We start from the raw sequence: 16702 nt of genomic DNA on the forward strand, positions 1-16702 counted from the left end.
GTGTGATTTAGAGCTTGGCCTTTCAGCCACATTGACCCTCTGAGGCTCATCAATTACCTCTTCCCTCGGAGCCAGCATGCTGAGAGAATGGGTTATATGAAGTGTAAAACATTAAAAAAATGTGTTCACAACATCACAGCAATGTGTCCGAGGACAGAGGAGTGGACAGATAATAGAAACCCAGCTGTTGAAAAGCACAACGCAACAAGTGACAGCGTTTGAAGGCATTGTAGGGCAGCTCTGTGGGCTGCAGGCTTTTGTGCTGGGGACTGTGGATCCTCTAGCCAGAGGCAACTGGACATATGCTTTTTGCTTGAGTTAATGAGGCAAAGGCTAAAAGCTTTGTGATTTTCTTTCTTTATCTGCCATGGTTTGTCTCTCTCTTTCTCTCTGCTTCTTTTAGGTGGGAAAGTTTTAAAAAGGCAACCGCAAAAGCCCTTTATAACATCTCAAAACCATCTCAAATCTGCTGCCTATCAATAGATTAAGAGTTTAATGATTCTACCATTCTTTCTGTTCACAATATGAGCTCCAAAAATCTCATAGATCTGCAGAGCAGTTCCACCCAAAAGATTTCAAATACATCCAGCGAATACAAACAGTATGAGAAGAAAAAAAGGCTTTACTAATATTTCAGGTAAATGTATAGTGTAAAACCATGTTTTAGGGCAAAGCCATATGGTATTATTTGTCTTCCAAATACATAGACACACACACACTGTGTACTGTTTCATAACACGAACATTACTAAATTATCAATAATTATCTATTTTTTAATTATCAAATATCCTTTAATTATCCATCACTATTAATATAGATAGATATACTGTACGTAAATATACACAATCACTACCATTTAAATCTTTTGGGTGAGTAATTTATTTATTTATTTTTTGGAAGAAATTAATACTTTTTTTATTAAAGGATGCATTAAATTGATCAAAAAGTGACAGTTAAGACGTTTATAATGTTACAAATTTTCTATTGAACTTAAAAAAAAATTGAGGTTTTCACAAATATTAAGCAGCACAGCTGTTTTCAACATTGCTAATAATAAGAAATGTTTCTTAGAATGATTTCTGATGGATCGTATGACAGTGACACTGAAGATGCTGAAAATTCAGCTTCTCTATAATGTTCCATAACATATTTCGAAAAATATTAAAAATAGAAAACAAATATTTTAATTTGTAATAATAGTTCACAATATTACTGTTTTTAATGTATTTTTGATCAAATAAATACAGCCTTGGGGAGCATAAGACACAAATCTTACCCCAAATATTTAAATGGTGGTATGTATGTTTTATGGTTGGTTATGACAATCCAATATCAATGTCTTTAAAATGACTTTTGCTGTTCTCAAAACTTTGTCTCTTGAATGTATCACTTTCTTTGTGACTTCATACCCACTTCCACTCTCTCTCATACACAAACATACAGTATGTATACACATATGCCTCATCTCTCTCCACCTCCATCTCCTTCTGGATCGGCCTGCTGATGGGAGATTAGAGATTAGCATCTTGTACCCACGTTTCTCCTGCCAGTGAAAGCTTTTGGCAGTGGGAGGGAGGCCAAAACCTCACTCTCTCCTCACTCTGCACAGATTCTTTTTCAGCACTTAAAGAATGTGAACTCTAGGCAGAGATTACCATCACATAGACCTGAAACCATTTTCATTATATGTCTTTTTTCTACGGTGGCTGAAGAGTGGCATTTGGGAAAAAGATTAACGTTGGCTTGCCACTAAAAGAACGAAACCCAACCCACGTTGCACCGACTACAGTTTATGAAGTTATAGGAGACACCGTGTTGTGTAATTTATATGTCATCTAAATGCTGAAAATAATAAGTAAAAAAAGTAATATGCATCAGTGGTTTTGGGAAGCCTGAGGGCTCTTGTATAGCAGGACACATTTTTTCCAGTGCATTAACTATATCTGAGTAAGTGTAACGAATAAGAGAATTTTCTTTCCGAAATCTGAGTTTAATACCTCCAGCGAGGATGCCTTAAGAAATATCTGCAGGAATCATTCGCTATGACATCTAAGTACAATATTAGTGGGTAGACAGATACAAACAGACGCTCACATTAAATGCACCATAGGAAAGAGGAAATAATAATATTTGTAGTCTGTACAAGCAAAACCTAATCGTAAAAGCACAAAACCAGCTCAGAATGCATAAAACCTGTTCATAATGCGTAATAAACTGGCTCATAATGATAATGTGAAATAATTAGCAATATCTGTAACACGTTCTATGAAGCCACTAAAGTAGAGATTGACCGGTATTGCTCTATCATGACCAATACAGATACAGATGCTTTTTTCAACAACTATGTCATTATTTATTTATTTGTTAATAATAATAATAATCATTATCATCATAACAATAAGCAATTATAAAAATAAGCATTATTAATATTTTATTTATTGATATTTATTACAAATTTAAAATGATACCACTAAATATTTGTGCAATCCAGAGGGTTAAAGTTCGGCATCTTTGTTTTGGCATATCTTATTGAGTGTAATATCATTATGAAAATCAATACCATATATAACAAAATAAATACATAGTCAAATATAAAAAAACTGTGATGCATTCAAGATCTTATATAGTTTTATAAAGTTATATGTTCCCCTAAATAGTTTTAATAGCTATATATTTGCAAATAACTTTCCTTTTTTATCTGTTCATGGTTGTAAAAAGCACAATGCATTGTAGTACATGACTATCACCAAGTGTTATAATGAATTAAACTCTCATTAATAGAACATTTTAGTCCCATATCTTTAAATATGCTGTAAATACACTGCCATTTTCCACAGCACCATACAAAACAGAAAGAGAGGGAGAGAGAGAGAGAGAGAGAGAGAGAGAGAGAGAGAGAGAGAGAGAGAACGGAAGCTAGTTGAAAGTGAGGGGATCATAACCGATTTCTACAGGAACATTTCCCCTCGGAGAGGGAGAGAGTGTTTACTATCAAATGCATCTGTGTCTGTTCATCTCAGCCAGAGTGTCATCCCTCGCTCTCAACTTCTGTCCAAACACAAACAAACAAACACAAAAACAAACACAAAGACTGCAACTTCTGAGTATGCATCAGCCACCAGACTGCACTCCTGCGTAACACGTCTTCACATCCAGACACGCTCTGAGCTCTCTTTCTCCCGGTCTCCTTTTAAATCATCTTCTTTCTTTCCCTCCTCTTCTAAAACCACTCAAATTATCTGCAATATCTTCTTTATAATTGCTCTCTTTCTTTGTGATTTTTCAAGTGAATCCAACAATTTTACAGTGGCTTGGCATCAGGATCTTCCATTCTTCCCCTCATTGTTCTGAACCGTAGCTTAACTCGGTTAAGAGCCCTGACATGATAGCCAACCTGGTGATTCTGAGGAATTAAAAGAAAGGAATGAGGGGAAAGACAGACACATTAGACACACAAAGACGTAAATCTACTGAATAAGGTCAGCATGTACCTGACTGACAGGAAACTGTGCGTTTTGTGTATGTCTCTGTGGAATTTAATGAAGCATATATGTGTTGTGTTTGCATGTATATCTGTGATTAATCAGTCATGGTCCGTAATTCCAGATCTTATTCCTCTTTCTTCAGCTGCTTATCTCGCTGATCAAGAAGCGAGCCGGAAAAACTGCAGAGTAAATAAATAAATAAACAAAGCGCTAAATGAACCCAGAGTGCGAGGAGGGTTTTGAAAGATAAGACAGATCAGGTATTATAAAGCACTTATTGGTTTTCTTAGAAAAAGAAAAATGTGACTTCAAAGAGTTTAGCGGCTGTCAGAGAGCATCTGCTCCTGCACACACTGAGCTACACTCAACACCAGCAGAACAAGACTGAACCTTCTGCACATAATCACGCACCTGCTCATGGCGATACTAATAACTAGACCCAGTCCAAATTTGCAGATGTTTTTTTTTTTTTTACATCTTCTGAGCTGTTAAAAGGAGTTCTGCACTGGTTTTGGTAGCTGAAAACATAATTAAAATATCCAAATTATTAAATAAACAAACATGGTCAAACAGCATTTTTTTAAAATAAATAAACACAGTAATCAACATTTGAAGTGGATCAAAAAAGTTTATCAAAGTTGCCCTGAGACAAGAACACATTTTGGTTTTACGTTTAAGGACAACTTTGATGAAAGGTTTTGATGCACTTCAAATGTTGACTACTGTATATACACACACACACACACACACACACACACACACACACACACACATATATATATATTATATTATTACATTTAAATTTAATATATATATTTTAGGGGTGTCGAGATATACCGGTATATCCAAAGCAACGGTTTTCGATATAGTGTTAATTAAGTGTGTGACGATATACCACAATATTTAAAATGAACAGTTCTCTTACGGTAACACCACATGTAAATACTCCAGCGCCAGTACCTGGTTGAGCTCCCAGGTGGCAGTATTGTTTGTTAACGCTGACACCTGTCACAGAAGATGACGCAGAGCTCGCAGCTACTCCGAGGAGAGCTGGGTTTGTCAGAGTAAGTTGTCGTTATTTTACTAGTTATAGAATAGGAAACATAATTTTAACCTGCGACCACATTGCTACATTAAACTCTGTAAAATGTTAAGTCGGTCGCAGTGCCATGCACTTAATGCCTCATCTATAGTCATTCTTCAATAAGGTTCATTAGTTAACATTAGTTAATAACATTAGTTAACATAGTTATTTTTCAATAAGGTTCATTAGTTAACATTAGTTAATAACATTAGTTAACATATATATATATACATAAATAATAATGAACAATATTTCCACAGCTGTAAACATTAATGCACTGTGAACTAACATGAACAATGAACGACTCGTTTTATTAACATTAACAAAGATTAATAAATTGTGCAATAAATGTATTGTTGATTGTTCATTCATGTTAGTTAATACATTAATGTTAACAAATGACATCTTATTGTAAAGTGTTACCATTTAAAGTTTATTCATCATACTGTTGACCTTGAAAGTATTTTCTCTATTGTTATTTCATAGGAGCTTCAAAGAAGACGGAGAAAGCCAGAGTCTTGTGCCCTGCATTTATCAGTATCCTTATGTTCATTGGGTGAAAAAGAAAAACTCAATAAACAAAGTAAAAAATAATTTGACTGATATCTTTTCCCCCCAAGGTTTCTACAGATATCACAATATATCGATATTGTGAACTCTTGTGGCCACGATAACCATGATATGAAAAATTTGACTGATATCTTAGCCCTATATATATATATATATATATATATATATATATATATATATATATATATATATATATATATATATATAATAATACACCACTGTTCAAAGGTTGATTCAAGACTTAAATAAGTAAATTATTCAGCAAGGAAACATTAAATTGACCAAAAGTGACAGTTAAGATATTCATAAATGTTACTACAACTGATCTATATTATAGATCAGTGGTTACTACAGATTTTCATTTCAAATAAATGATGTTCTTTTGAACTTTCTATTTATCAATGAATCTTTAAAAATAAATAATAATAATAACCCTTTTTCTACACAAATATTAAGAAGCCCAACTGTTTTCAACATTGAAAATTCACTTTATAAAAATATTGTAAAAAAAAAAGTACATTACTGCTTTTAGATTATTGTTCATTTTTGATCAAATTAATGCAACCCTGATTTCATAAGAGACAGCACAGCTTTCACGTTTTAAATGTAAAGATACTGAATATGCATGTGAAAAACAAAAATAATAAAAAGTACATTAATGACTATGGATCTCGTATAAACAGTTATTAAATCAGACTTTTTAGACATGAAGTCTGGCCTAGTCTGTAGTTTATTCTGGCCAAGAATCGCACACTTTGAACAACATCCAATCGATCAATCATACATCATGTTTCAAACATTTGACACCACTAATCTGGCAACCTGTGGTAAAACCAGTGATTAGTTACGCTTTCAAATATTTTAGCAATCCAGTAACAGACTGACCACACAATAGATTTTTTCAGCGTTGTTGGTGGGATATAACGTGTGGAGATTTTGTCTGTTGGTCTTATGGTGACCTGTAAGGCTCTGTGTGTGTATTTAAAAATATCCAACAATATTCCATCCCAAAGATTCCATCCCTGCCACAAAAAAAAAAAAAAAAAAAAAAAACACACATAAACCCAACGGTCTCCTTGCCTGCCCAAAGAATCTGTAAAAGCTTCTGTATGCAGGTACAAAGCCAGCGACCACTCTGTCTTTCTCTCTCTCTCTCTCTCTCTCTCTCTCTCTCTCTCTCTCTCTCTCTGTAGGTAGAAAACACAAACACACACTCACAAGCACACAGCCTGCAAGTGGCATGTCAGCGCATGAAATTCTCTAAAGGGGTTTAAGTATTTACCCTCCCCACTATCACGGCCTGCTAAAATTCAGCTTCCCCTGTTCAATAAGGACTTCAAAGGGAATCGTAAATACCTTTTGCCCGCAAATTCTACTGTACAGTGTTTTTCTCCTCACCTCCCTTTTCCTGCTTCTTTTCTTCCCATTTTTCCCCCATTCTCCAGTAAAAACCATCCCTTCCTGTGAAATTTATTAGTAGCCTTTTATTCCCTTTTCTTTTATTAAGTGTAATAAGAGAAATTGGGAGGTAATTCCTGCTGTTATTTAAGCAGACGAGCCAAAGGAAAATCCAGGTAAATGGATCTGTAATTCATTTTGATCCTACAGGAAACAACTGTTCAGAGAAAAACATGATTGTATAAATGGTCCAAAAGAGAAAGAAACTATGAGATGATCCCACTGAAAAGAGCTACACAGGAAATACACAGAGGCCCTATGAAAGGCATTCTGGAATATAATTATGATGAAAATGCACAGCAAAGCCATTATATTTATAATGTTTTACAAACTCATCAAATAAGTGAATAGAGATTAATTGCCCTGGTCGACCTTAAAATAATTATCAGAACGAGGCAGCTCTAAACTAGATGAAATTGATACACTTGAATAATTAGATCCTTGGCACTGACCTACTGAAGTCAATAAAGGTTATTAAGGCCAATTGCTGTCTAAACGCATTAGAGACAGAAAGAAGCGCTCCGCACCACATCCAGCATTTCAGCGGCTATACGATAATCCCCTCTCTCTCTCCCCGCTGCCCTCATACACATATACACCCCCTACCCTCAGACACACTAAACCAGATTGGATTCGCTTAACCTTTCAGTGGCTTTGATCAAATGAGCTCACACTGCAATAACATTTACATTGACCCTCACTCTCACTCTCTCGCTGGGGAGAGAGGTCTTTACCTTCCTGTCTGCCACACACATGCACACACGCTAGGTCAATAACGTAATCAGATATCAATGGTGACCCCTGCAGTCATGATTGCTCGCTTTCTCTCGCTCGCTTTCTTTCATTGGACGGAGAGGACGGAATTATGAAACGGTCACTGTGTTCGAGCCGACACACAAATAAAGACCAAAACTTCCACCGGAAAGGAACAGAAGATGTATCTAAACGGCTCACTGTATCCATAAACACATAATAGTTTCTATTGAGTCTGAAAATAAATGTTTCAGCACACAATATTTGATGACGGCGTATGTGGCAGAAAAATAGAATAGATGCCGTGAGAGAGAGAGAAAAAAAAAGCTTTTTGATGTGGCGCTCTGAGCGACAGAAGTGGAAAAAGTGACAAATAAGACCTAAAACATCAGAATAAACCCACGATACTGTTAACAGACCTGTCTCACTCTCAGCCCTGCAACTACATCCAAATGAAAAAAAAAAGAGTCTTAAATTTAGTCTTTAAAATATTTTGCATATAGCCAACTATCTCTCCCATGCCAGGATAGACAGACAGAGAGAAGGAGAGAAAGAAAGTGCCACTGTTGAAAGCCTAAATAAATGGTGTATGAGGAGTATGATAGCTTTTCTGTAGGGACCCGACGTTCACCCAGTGTGTGTGTGTGTGTGTGTGTGTGTGTGTGTGTGTGTGTGTGTGTGTGTGTGTGTGTGTGTGTGTGTGTGTGTGTGTGTGAGAGAGAGAGAGAGAGAGAGAGAGAGAGAGAGAGAGAGAGAGAGAGAGAGAGAGAGAGAGAAATTGAGGAAAGGGACCTGAGACCTGATGTTTGATAACATTTACCTCATCTTATCAGAGCACATTTAAATCGCTATCTTTATTCTTTTCTTTCTTTCTTCCTTTCTATCTTCCTCAGAATTTCCTATTAAGCAATTCACATTAATTCAAGAGGTACAGGTTGGAGAGAGAGAAGAGAGAAGGGGGAGAGACAGCCACAAAAAGAGGGAGAGAGAGAGAGGTGTTTTATCAGGATGTCATTCAAATGGAGGGGTGAAAATTTGCATCACAACAGCCTGAAGAGCAAGAGAGGGAGACACAAGAAAAGAGAAAGAAGGAAAACGATAGAGAGAAATCCCCATGGGAGAGGAACAGTTTTAATAAACAGCAGGAAGAGGGTGAACACACAGAGAAACACACGGACCAGCCAACCCCGGACCTGCTCAGACCGCTGAAAAATCAAGAGAAGTGCAGGAAAGCCACAGAGACAATTCCCAAGAATCTAGATAAACACATGTCTCTGGTAAATGCCATGACTGTCTGTTGAAATCATACTTAAATGAATTTAAATCAGCCATGAATATATCAGATATTAGGAATTCAAATGAATATTTATTTTCTGAGTGCTTTCACATTCATGAGTTATTTATTCAAGCTCTAACAATCCTACAAATTCAATATTTAACTAATAAAATGCAGAAAATGGGTTGATCGGGTTAAAGTAAATGCACCCACAATTTAAAAAATATAAATAATAAAAAAAGAAGCAAGAATTAATGATGAATTTACAAAAAAAAAACAATGGATAGATGAATGAATACGCCAAAATACTGCATTTTTTTCTCATTGTCCTATATCTCTTTTTTTATGATTTCTTTGGTTAAAACAATATATAATATAATTTCATAAATTAAAGATTCTTTTTTTTATTGTATGATTTACTAATACATAATAATAAGACTAAGTAATACAATAAAGAAAAGAATAATTTACCATTGACAAAAAAAGAGGCTTACATAATATTAACTGAATAATAATAATAATAATAAAAAGTTAAGCATCTTTACAATTTAACACATTATGCATGTCTTAAATGTCTACAGGTGGATATCAGTGCATTGTGTTTCTTGACAGAGGGGGTCTATCTCACAGTGAGACTGTCTCACCTTTTCATACACACACATACACACACACACACACACACACACACACACACACACACACACACACACACACACACGCACAAACAGAGCGGCTAGCTCAAGAGCTGGTCCTTAGCCCCAGCAGCACATTAGATGTGATTACTGCTCAAAGAGCAAAAGAGGAAGTGAGAGGAAGACAGAATATGATGATACAACAGTGCCCCCTACTGAAAGTAACTACTGAGAACAGAGCTGTGTGCTGAACACATACACACACATATGGATCAAACATGTGTCAAACAGAAAATACTCATCAGCAGTCTAGATTAAAAAAAAACCTCTGAGCATCCTCTCCAGCAGTACAGAGAGCGCGGATGCTGCTCTGCATACTTGGGTCATCTGCGGGCAGAAGGGTTACTATTGGAACAGGCAGGGTCCAAAATAAATATACATATACATATTTATATTAAAAACTGCAAAATTATGAGGTTTAAATCAAATCAAATTTCCTGACCTGCACTGATGTGACGTGATCAATTCAACCATCTAGAAGTACAAGCTATTACAGAAAACAACAAGCTGCACACCTCAGTGGACAATGCAACCTCAAAGGTTTATCTAGCATATATATATATATATATATATATATATATATATATATATATATATATATATATATATATATATATATATATATATATATATATATATATATATTTTTTTTTTTTTTTTTTTTTTTTTAAGTTTTTGTATATATATTTTTTTTTAATAATATTATTATAACCCAGAAATCACATAGACACAGAGGACAACATTACAGTGTCTTCATGTTTGTGTGACAAATGCATCTGCACCGAAAGTCAAACTCTAATCCTAATCAATGATGCAACAGAGAGCCAAACAATTAGACTGCTAGAGGAATAAAAACATTTAAAAAAAAAAACTTACATATAAACTATTATATGAAATAGTTTATATAGAGTGAAATATATATATAACTGTGCAGGCCTGCTTACAGTTCACTCCATCACTCTTACCATTCGCTCCATTTCCTTCCAGTCTTTCTCCATCTGTTCCATGGGTTTAGTCCACCAGCTGCAGAATCGAGCGTAACGTCGGCCCTGGAACCAGTATTGCCTCAGCCATTCAAACTCCACCTGAAAGGAGCAACACAGGGTCAAGATGTTAAAGCTGCAAGGTGTCATTTCCACACCACTAGAGACATCAAAAAAACCTGCAAAATTAATGTTTTTTTTTGTTTGTTTGTTTTTTGTTTTTTACAGATTCCCCAATCGATCTCTTTGTCTTCCATTGGCTGGACAAACAGATAGCCCTGGCCTAAACACACTCAACTTGTTGATCAAATGATGCTAGAAATCTCAAACAAACAATGTTAAAAAACAAACAAACAAACAACAAAAAAAAAAAAAAACAGTGTTTTCACTTTTCAGGGAAATAAATTTAACACAAAAAAGTTTTTTTATTTAAAAAAAAAATATTTTATTTCTTACTTTTTATTGTTATTTTTATTTAATATGCATCTGTTATTATTATTATTATTATTATTATTATTATTTTAATTGCTTTTTATGTAAAGCACTTTGAATTATTATCACAATTTTTATTGTGACATGCTTTACTGTAAGTATAACTTAAGGATACATTGATATTAAAATTCTGGCTAATATGATAAGCTGATAATTACAATTATCATAATTATTATAATATATTATTATCATTATTGTTATTGCTGATAAATGATATCTGGTCTATTTTATTAAATATTAAGTATTCTATAAAATGCATTTGTCTTTCAATAAAACGTTCTTCTTTCCATAGAACATTTTTCAAATCCATTTTTTTGTGAATACAAAAACATCATAACATTATAATTATAATATTCACTCATTGAAATCACTCAAAAGTAAAACTGAAAAAAAAAAAAAAAAAACATGCACACATTTACCATTAAGATATACGTTTTTGGGTCACATTGTCTGGAACCACAATTCCATATACACACCAGGCTGTTAATATTATTGGTTTCTGAATATAAGATAAATTTAAAAAGCTAGCGAAAACAAACTCTAAGACATAGTGCCTTTCAGCACAAGAGAGTCTTTTGAAAACTAGGCCCACGAAGTCCAGTCCTTGAACAAGAGGTCAAACCAAAAAGCATGCAACTGACATCTACTTTACAACAACTGAAAAAACAGCAGTCAAGTGTGTTTGATAGTCTGTAAAATGTGGTTGTTGGACAAAAACGTTTTGCGCTCGAGTCATTCTTCACTATCCCTCACTCTGGCCTACGTGTAGTGTATTATAACAGCACGGTCTGAAACAACAGCAATCCAGACATCCATCCATTTATCAAACTCTATCCATCCATCAATGGCCAATTTAGCAGCAGAGGGAACTGTGTGCTAGTCACCTGAGTCAGTGAGGTGGGGAGAAGGGGGAAGGGCATTTATATGGGGTAGTGGGAGTGATTTTCAAAACTAAACACCCATGTTAAGGTCACGCTAACAAGGGAACGCAGGTATAGCCACACACACACTCTTAGAGGACGATGGATGCAGAACAAATCACACACACCTCTGTAACCACACACACATATAAACAAACTGCTTGCCTTGTACTCGACATCTTTGTGTTTTTTTGTGCACCGCTGATCAAAACTGTGTCATCACAATAGGAAGGGGGATGATGACATCTGCATTTCCTGTTTTCCTGTTTGTAGTTTCGTTTCCTTTGTTTATGTCTGCTGCTACGTAACACCCAGGAGAGACGTAAAGATTTATCACATACGCCAAAAACATCGCACCTACACACACTTCTCTTTCCTCTCCTCCTCAGTCGACTTTTTTCATTCTTTACTTCATTGCTTTCATTCTTCATCCCATCAATCTCTCACTTTCTCTCTCTACAGGGAGCAACAGAATCCACTACAGGCTCTCAGACTTCTCCTCTGGGAATCTCCCCATCTTTGACTCTTTTGATGTGATGAGTTAACCCTCCTAAGGATGCTTAATGTAGCCACGTGCATGTGTGTATCTGTGTCTGCCCCACATGTAAATGTAAGCACCTCACATTTGCCCTCCCACAAGCGTTGAACAAAGCACTGTTCCAAAATTCCTTCTCCAAACAACAGGCCCCTCTGTGCCTTAGCTAAGAGTTACAACTATACAACACACAACAATAGAACAGCAACCCGAACATCCACTGTGTCTATGTCTGGATTTCACTGTACAGTTGCCTGGTTTGGTCTGGAGCAACTGAATGACGTGAAAGTACAAGTACTTTTTTTTTTTTTTTGTTAAATATCAGCATGGTTGTAATTGTTTATATAAAACTGTTCAATAAGCAAGAAATTAATATTGAGTAACATATTTTAGACACAATATTGCCAGATATTGTTTTGGAGTTACATTATAGCTTAAAATATAGTTACACTATACCATTTAAAAGTTTGGGGTCAAAAAAACAGGAAAATCAGTAATTTTGTGAAATAGAATCATTTAGAATAACTGTGTTATATTTTAATGTTATGCCAATGCTGAATTTTCAGCAGCTATTACTCCAGTCTTCAGTGTCACATGACACTTCAGAAATTATTTCAATGTGCTATTGGGTGCTCAAGAAAAAAAAAATATTATTATTAATGTTTAAAATAGTTGTGCTTTGATACATTTTTTAAGGACTGTTTGATTTATTTGCATTTATTTGAAATAGTAATGTAGAGTGTTACCAAAAATGTCACTATTACTATACATTCTATAATTTTATGCTAAATATTTATGCTAAGTATAAATTTCTTTAAAAAAAATGTTCTAAGTCTAATATATAGAATATACCTAGTTTCATTTCTTACATGATAGTTGAAAAAAGATGAGAAGATAAAATGTAAAATTGTAAAACGTAATTTTTATTTATTAATATATAAATTAATAAAAACGTAAATTTTCATTTATTAATATATTGCCTAATCTTATTGCCTATTTGTTTTTGAGCCCTCAGTAGTATGTTTAATATTAAAGGGGTCATATGATGCTGCTAAAAAGAACATTATTTTGTATATTTAGTGTAATGAAATGTGTTTATGCGGTTTAAGGTTAAAAAAAACACATTATTTTCCACATACTGTAAATTATAGTTTCTCCTCTATGCCCCGCCTTCTGAAACGCGTTGATTTTTACAAAGCTCATCTCTCTGAAAAGTGAGGTGTGCTGTGATTGGCCAGCTATCCAGCACGTTGTGATTGGCCGAATGCCTCAAGCGTGGGACAGAAATGTTACGCCTCTTAACATATTGTGATGCCTTGTCCGGCCGAAGCAACGAGACAAAAACATAAAACCCATTATAAACGTGATTTAAACATGATTTCCAGTTGTGTTTTCTTTTGGAAGGCAAAAACAAAGTAGTTTTGCTTTCTCAACAAAACAGCGTCACACACCGCAGTCTTGAGTGAGCAGAGGCCGGAGGCCTAGCGTGAGCCGCGGTCTAGAGTGAGCCGCGGTCTAGAGTGAGCTGCGGTCTAGAGTGAGCCGCGGCCGGCTTGAATGAGCAGAGGCGGGCGGCTTGAGAACGGTGTGGCAGGCGGATTCTACGAAGGAGCGTACCTTGGTCTTGCAGCAACCACATGTGACGACCCCGGGCTGGACGCTGCTTCATCCACGGTGAAAGCTGATTCAAAAGTTGATGTATTTCCTCAGCGACCAGCACGGATCAGCCCCAGACATGACGAAGAGGATATCGTCTTCTTTTGGAAGGCCAAACAAAGTAGTTTCGCTTTCATAGTGAATATCTATATGACATGGCGGCGGCGACAACAAAAATACTACAACGAGAATAAAAGGTACGCCTTCTTTCTTTGCATGAACATCTGCGCGGCATTATGCAAATCTTCCCACTCGTCTTCCCCTGGACGAGTGTTAACTTTTATAAAGAATATATTGGATTTGAGACGTTAGTCTTTGCAACTTCACAGATCTTCTTTATTCACCAAGAGCTTGTAACACTCCAAAGAGAAAGGAAAATTTGAAATCGCATCATATGACCCCTTTAAGAGTAGATTGTAATATGTGTATTTTGTTTTTAAATTCTGTTGCACATTTATCTGACGGACCATAAATCTGCACACCTGACTGTCTTATTATGCTTCATAAATGCCTGTGTTGGCTATCAGTTTATAAGCATTCAAACTGGCTTGAACAGGATCATCTTTAGTTGGACTGAGATCAGACACCCAGGGTTCACTTTCACATATGGCTGTCTTCAAAGAAATGCTACACTTTGTGTTGGTTCAAACCTACAATCACTTCAGACCAATGCCAACCGCTGACAGCCTCTCTACGGATGCTGGAGGCGACAAATTCTAGCAGCCGCTTTTGTGTCTGTCGCCCCCCACCCCCGTGCTGATTGTCTGTCTGTCCTTCTGCGTTGAAAGCCCACACAGTGCCGTGAGCTTTGAGCCAACATGGAGGCCAGTTTCCCACAGAGCAGGCCTGCAACAGGCACAGAGCTAGAAACTATGCGACTGGCATTTAGGGCCAAGCCGTCTGCTGCTGTGAGGTACTGAGAATAAATGCCACCTGTATATGCTGGAGGGAGAATAAGAGAGAGAGGAAACAGACAGAAAAAAAGGCTTTCAGTGACAGGTGGAGAGTCTATCTGCCTATATCTCTAGCTGAACGTGGCAATAACTACAAGTTAGCTATGCTGCTGGTACTGGTTTCCTGCTGATATAGTACTGTGGCATCTTATAGATCAAATGGGTTAAGATTTCTGGACATCTTTCACCCAAGGCTCACTCTTAGGACTACCAATCAATTTCATCAGATCGCCCTCAAGTCCAGCACTGCTGTGACTCAAGCAATAGAGCCCAGTCTGTGCTGTTTGCTCCGTCAACCCACATATGCACACCTGGTCATACAAATAAAGAGCCATATATATGTGTGTGCACGTCAGCTCAGACAGAGACAATTGTAGGGATGCAAAATGTAAGAAAATACAACCTAAGTATTCAGTGGCATAACTTCTTGGAGCAAAGTTTTTTTTTTTTTTTTTATTCTGTTCATCCATGGTTTTTTTATGTGCATTTTGGCGATTTCATTTGCAGCTTAAATTTTACATTTCACATTTTTGATTGAACTTCTCAAAATTTGCATGTTTTTTTTTTTTTTTTTTTTTTTTTTACATGACTGGAAACCAACCTACTGTACATAAGGGAATACAAACATTTCTATAGTGCTTATGCAAAACTGGTGCAATCTGATCGGTTGGACAAGTTTTCATAAAAATACATTGACGGAAATCTGATAACTGATGTAAAACCTGAATATGTATAAGCAAATTAGAATCAGAAGCAATGGTGAACAGTGGATTTTTGACACAATTCTCACACAAAACTGTCATCACATTGCTTCAAAAGACTTGGAAGATTGCACATGAGCACGGGTGTCACAATATACCAGTACTAACAATATAAATAAATATATAAATAAATAAATTGAATAATCAATTTCATGTTAATATTGCATAAATGATAAAATAGCAAATAATCAAGCAGTAACTGGTTGACATTCCTACATAGTAGCTGGCAAGATTGCACCTTAACGCTGGCTGCCACCTGTCATAAAACAAAAAAAGATGGCGACGAAGAAAGGGAAAAACAAGACAAACTACTGTCACGCAAAATCATGTTGGAGGAGAAAACAAACAAAAGCGACACACTCTACCCTCACCTAAAACAAATTGAGATTTCTAGTGTAGCAGTTTTTTTAGATTAATTTTTTTGGAAGTGCCAATAAACAGGAAGTTCTTTTTGAACAGCTGGTTACAACTTATGGTTAACTAATGGTTAGTTACGCTCTTTCTTCCTCCCTACATCCATTATGCAAAAAGTTATGATAAATTTGACTCTTTTTTTCTACAGATATCTGAATATTATTGTTTTTGCTAATCATTTTGGTTATGATAATCATGTAGTGAAAATGTTATTTTGTGAAAGACCTACACAAGTTATATGGGACCACTTTCACTGTGCTTTTTGTGTCCATTTAAAATTTCACAGACTCTGGCACTTTTTACTTTCATTGTATAGAAAAGAAAATATAAGTAAGTCAAAATAAAGTAAGTCATACAACATAAGGGTAAACAAATGTTGACAGAATTTTGACAGAAAACCCTGCAGGCTCAAAATCTTGGGAGTAAGAGATACAGAGAGCACAAAAAGATCTCTTTAATAACAACCTCTCCTAAAACTCCTTATACCAGTACAGACCCTAAACACACAGGTAAACATTCGCCTTTATCAACATCAATGGACTTACACACTCCAAAAATCCTACACACTGCAGATCAGCAGCTGCTTACCACAATCTCCATGCAGTCCACCACACTAAACAAGAGCTAGACGCTGAGCTCTGCCAGAACAGCATGCTGGGATAAAACGAGT

The 16702-nt window shown here is 35.8% G+C and overlaps 1 protein-coding gene across 4 annotated transcripts in view; it reads right to left on the reverse strand.

The window, feature by feature from the left end:
• LOC109084891 (alpha-ketoglutarate-dependent dioxygenase FTO-like) overlaps nt 1–16702 on the reverse strand; it is a 126070-nt gene that overhangs the window by 75595 nt on the left and 33773 nt on the right. For all 4 annotated transcript variants that reach the window (XM_042760321.1, XM_042760319.1, XM_042760323.1 and 1 more), the window contains exon 7: nt 10284–10403. In XM_042760321.1, the coding sequence (XP_042616255.1) occupies nt 10284–10403 (120 nt within the window). The remainder of the gene's footprint in view (nt 1–10283; nt 10404–16702) is intronic.

Source organism: Cyprinus carpio, chromosome A7, assembly GCF_018340385.1.
Source record: "Cyprinus carpio isolate SPL01 chromosome A7, ASM1834038v1, whole genome shotgun sequence".
In the NCBI taxonomy this organism is placed as follows: domain Eukaryota; kingdom Metazoa; phylum Chordata; class Actinopteri; order Cypriniformes; family Cyprinidae; genus Cyprinus; species Cyprinus carpio.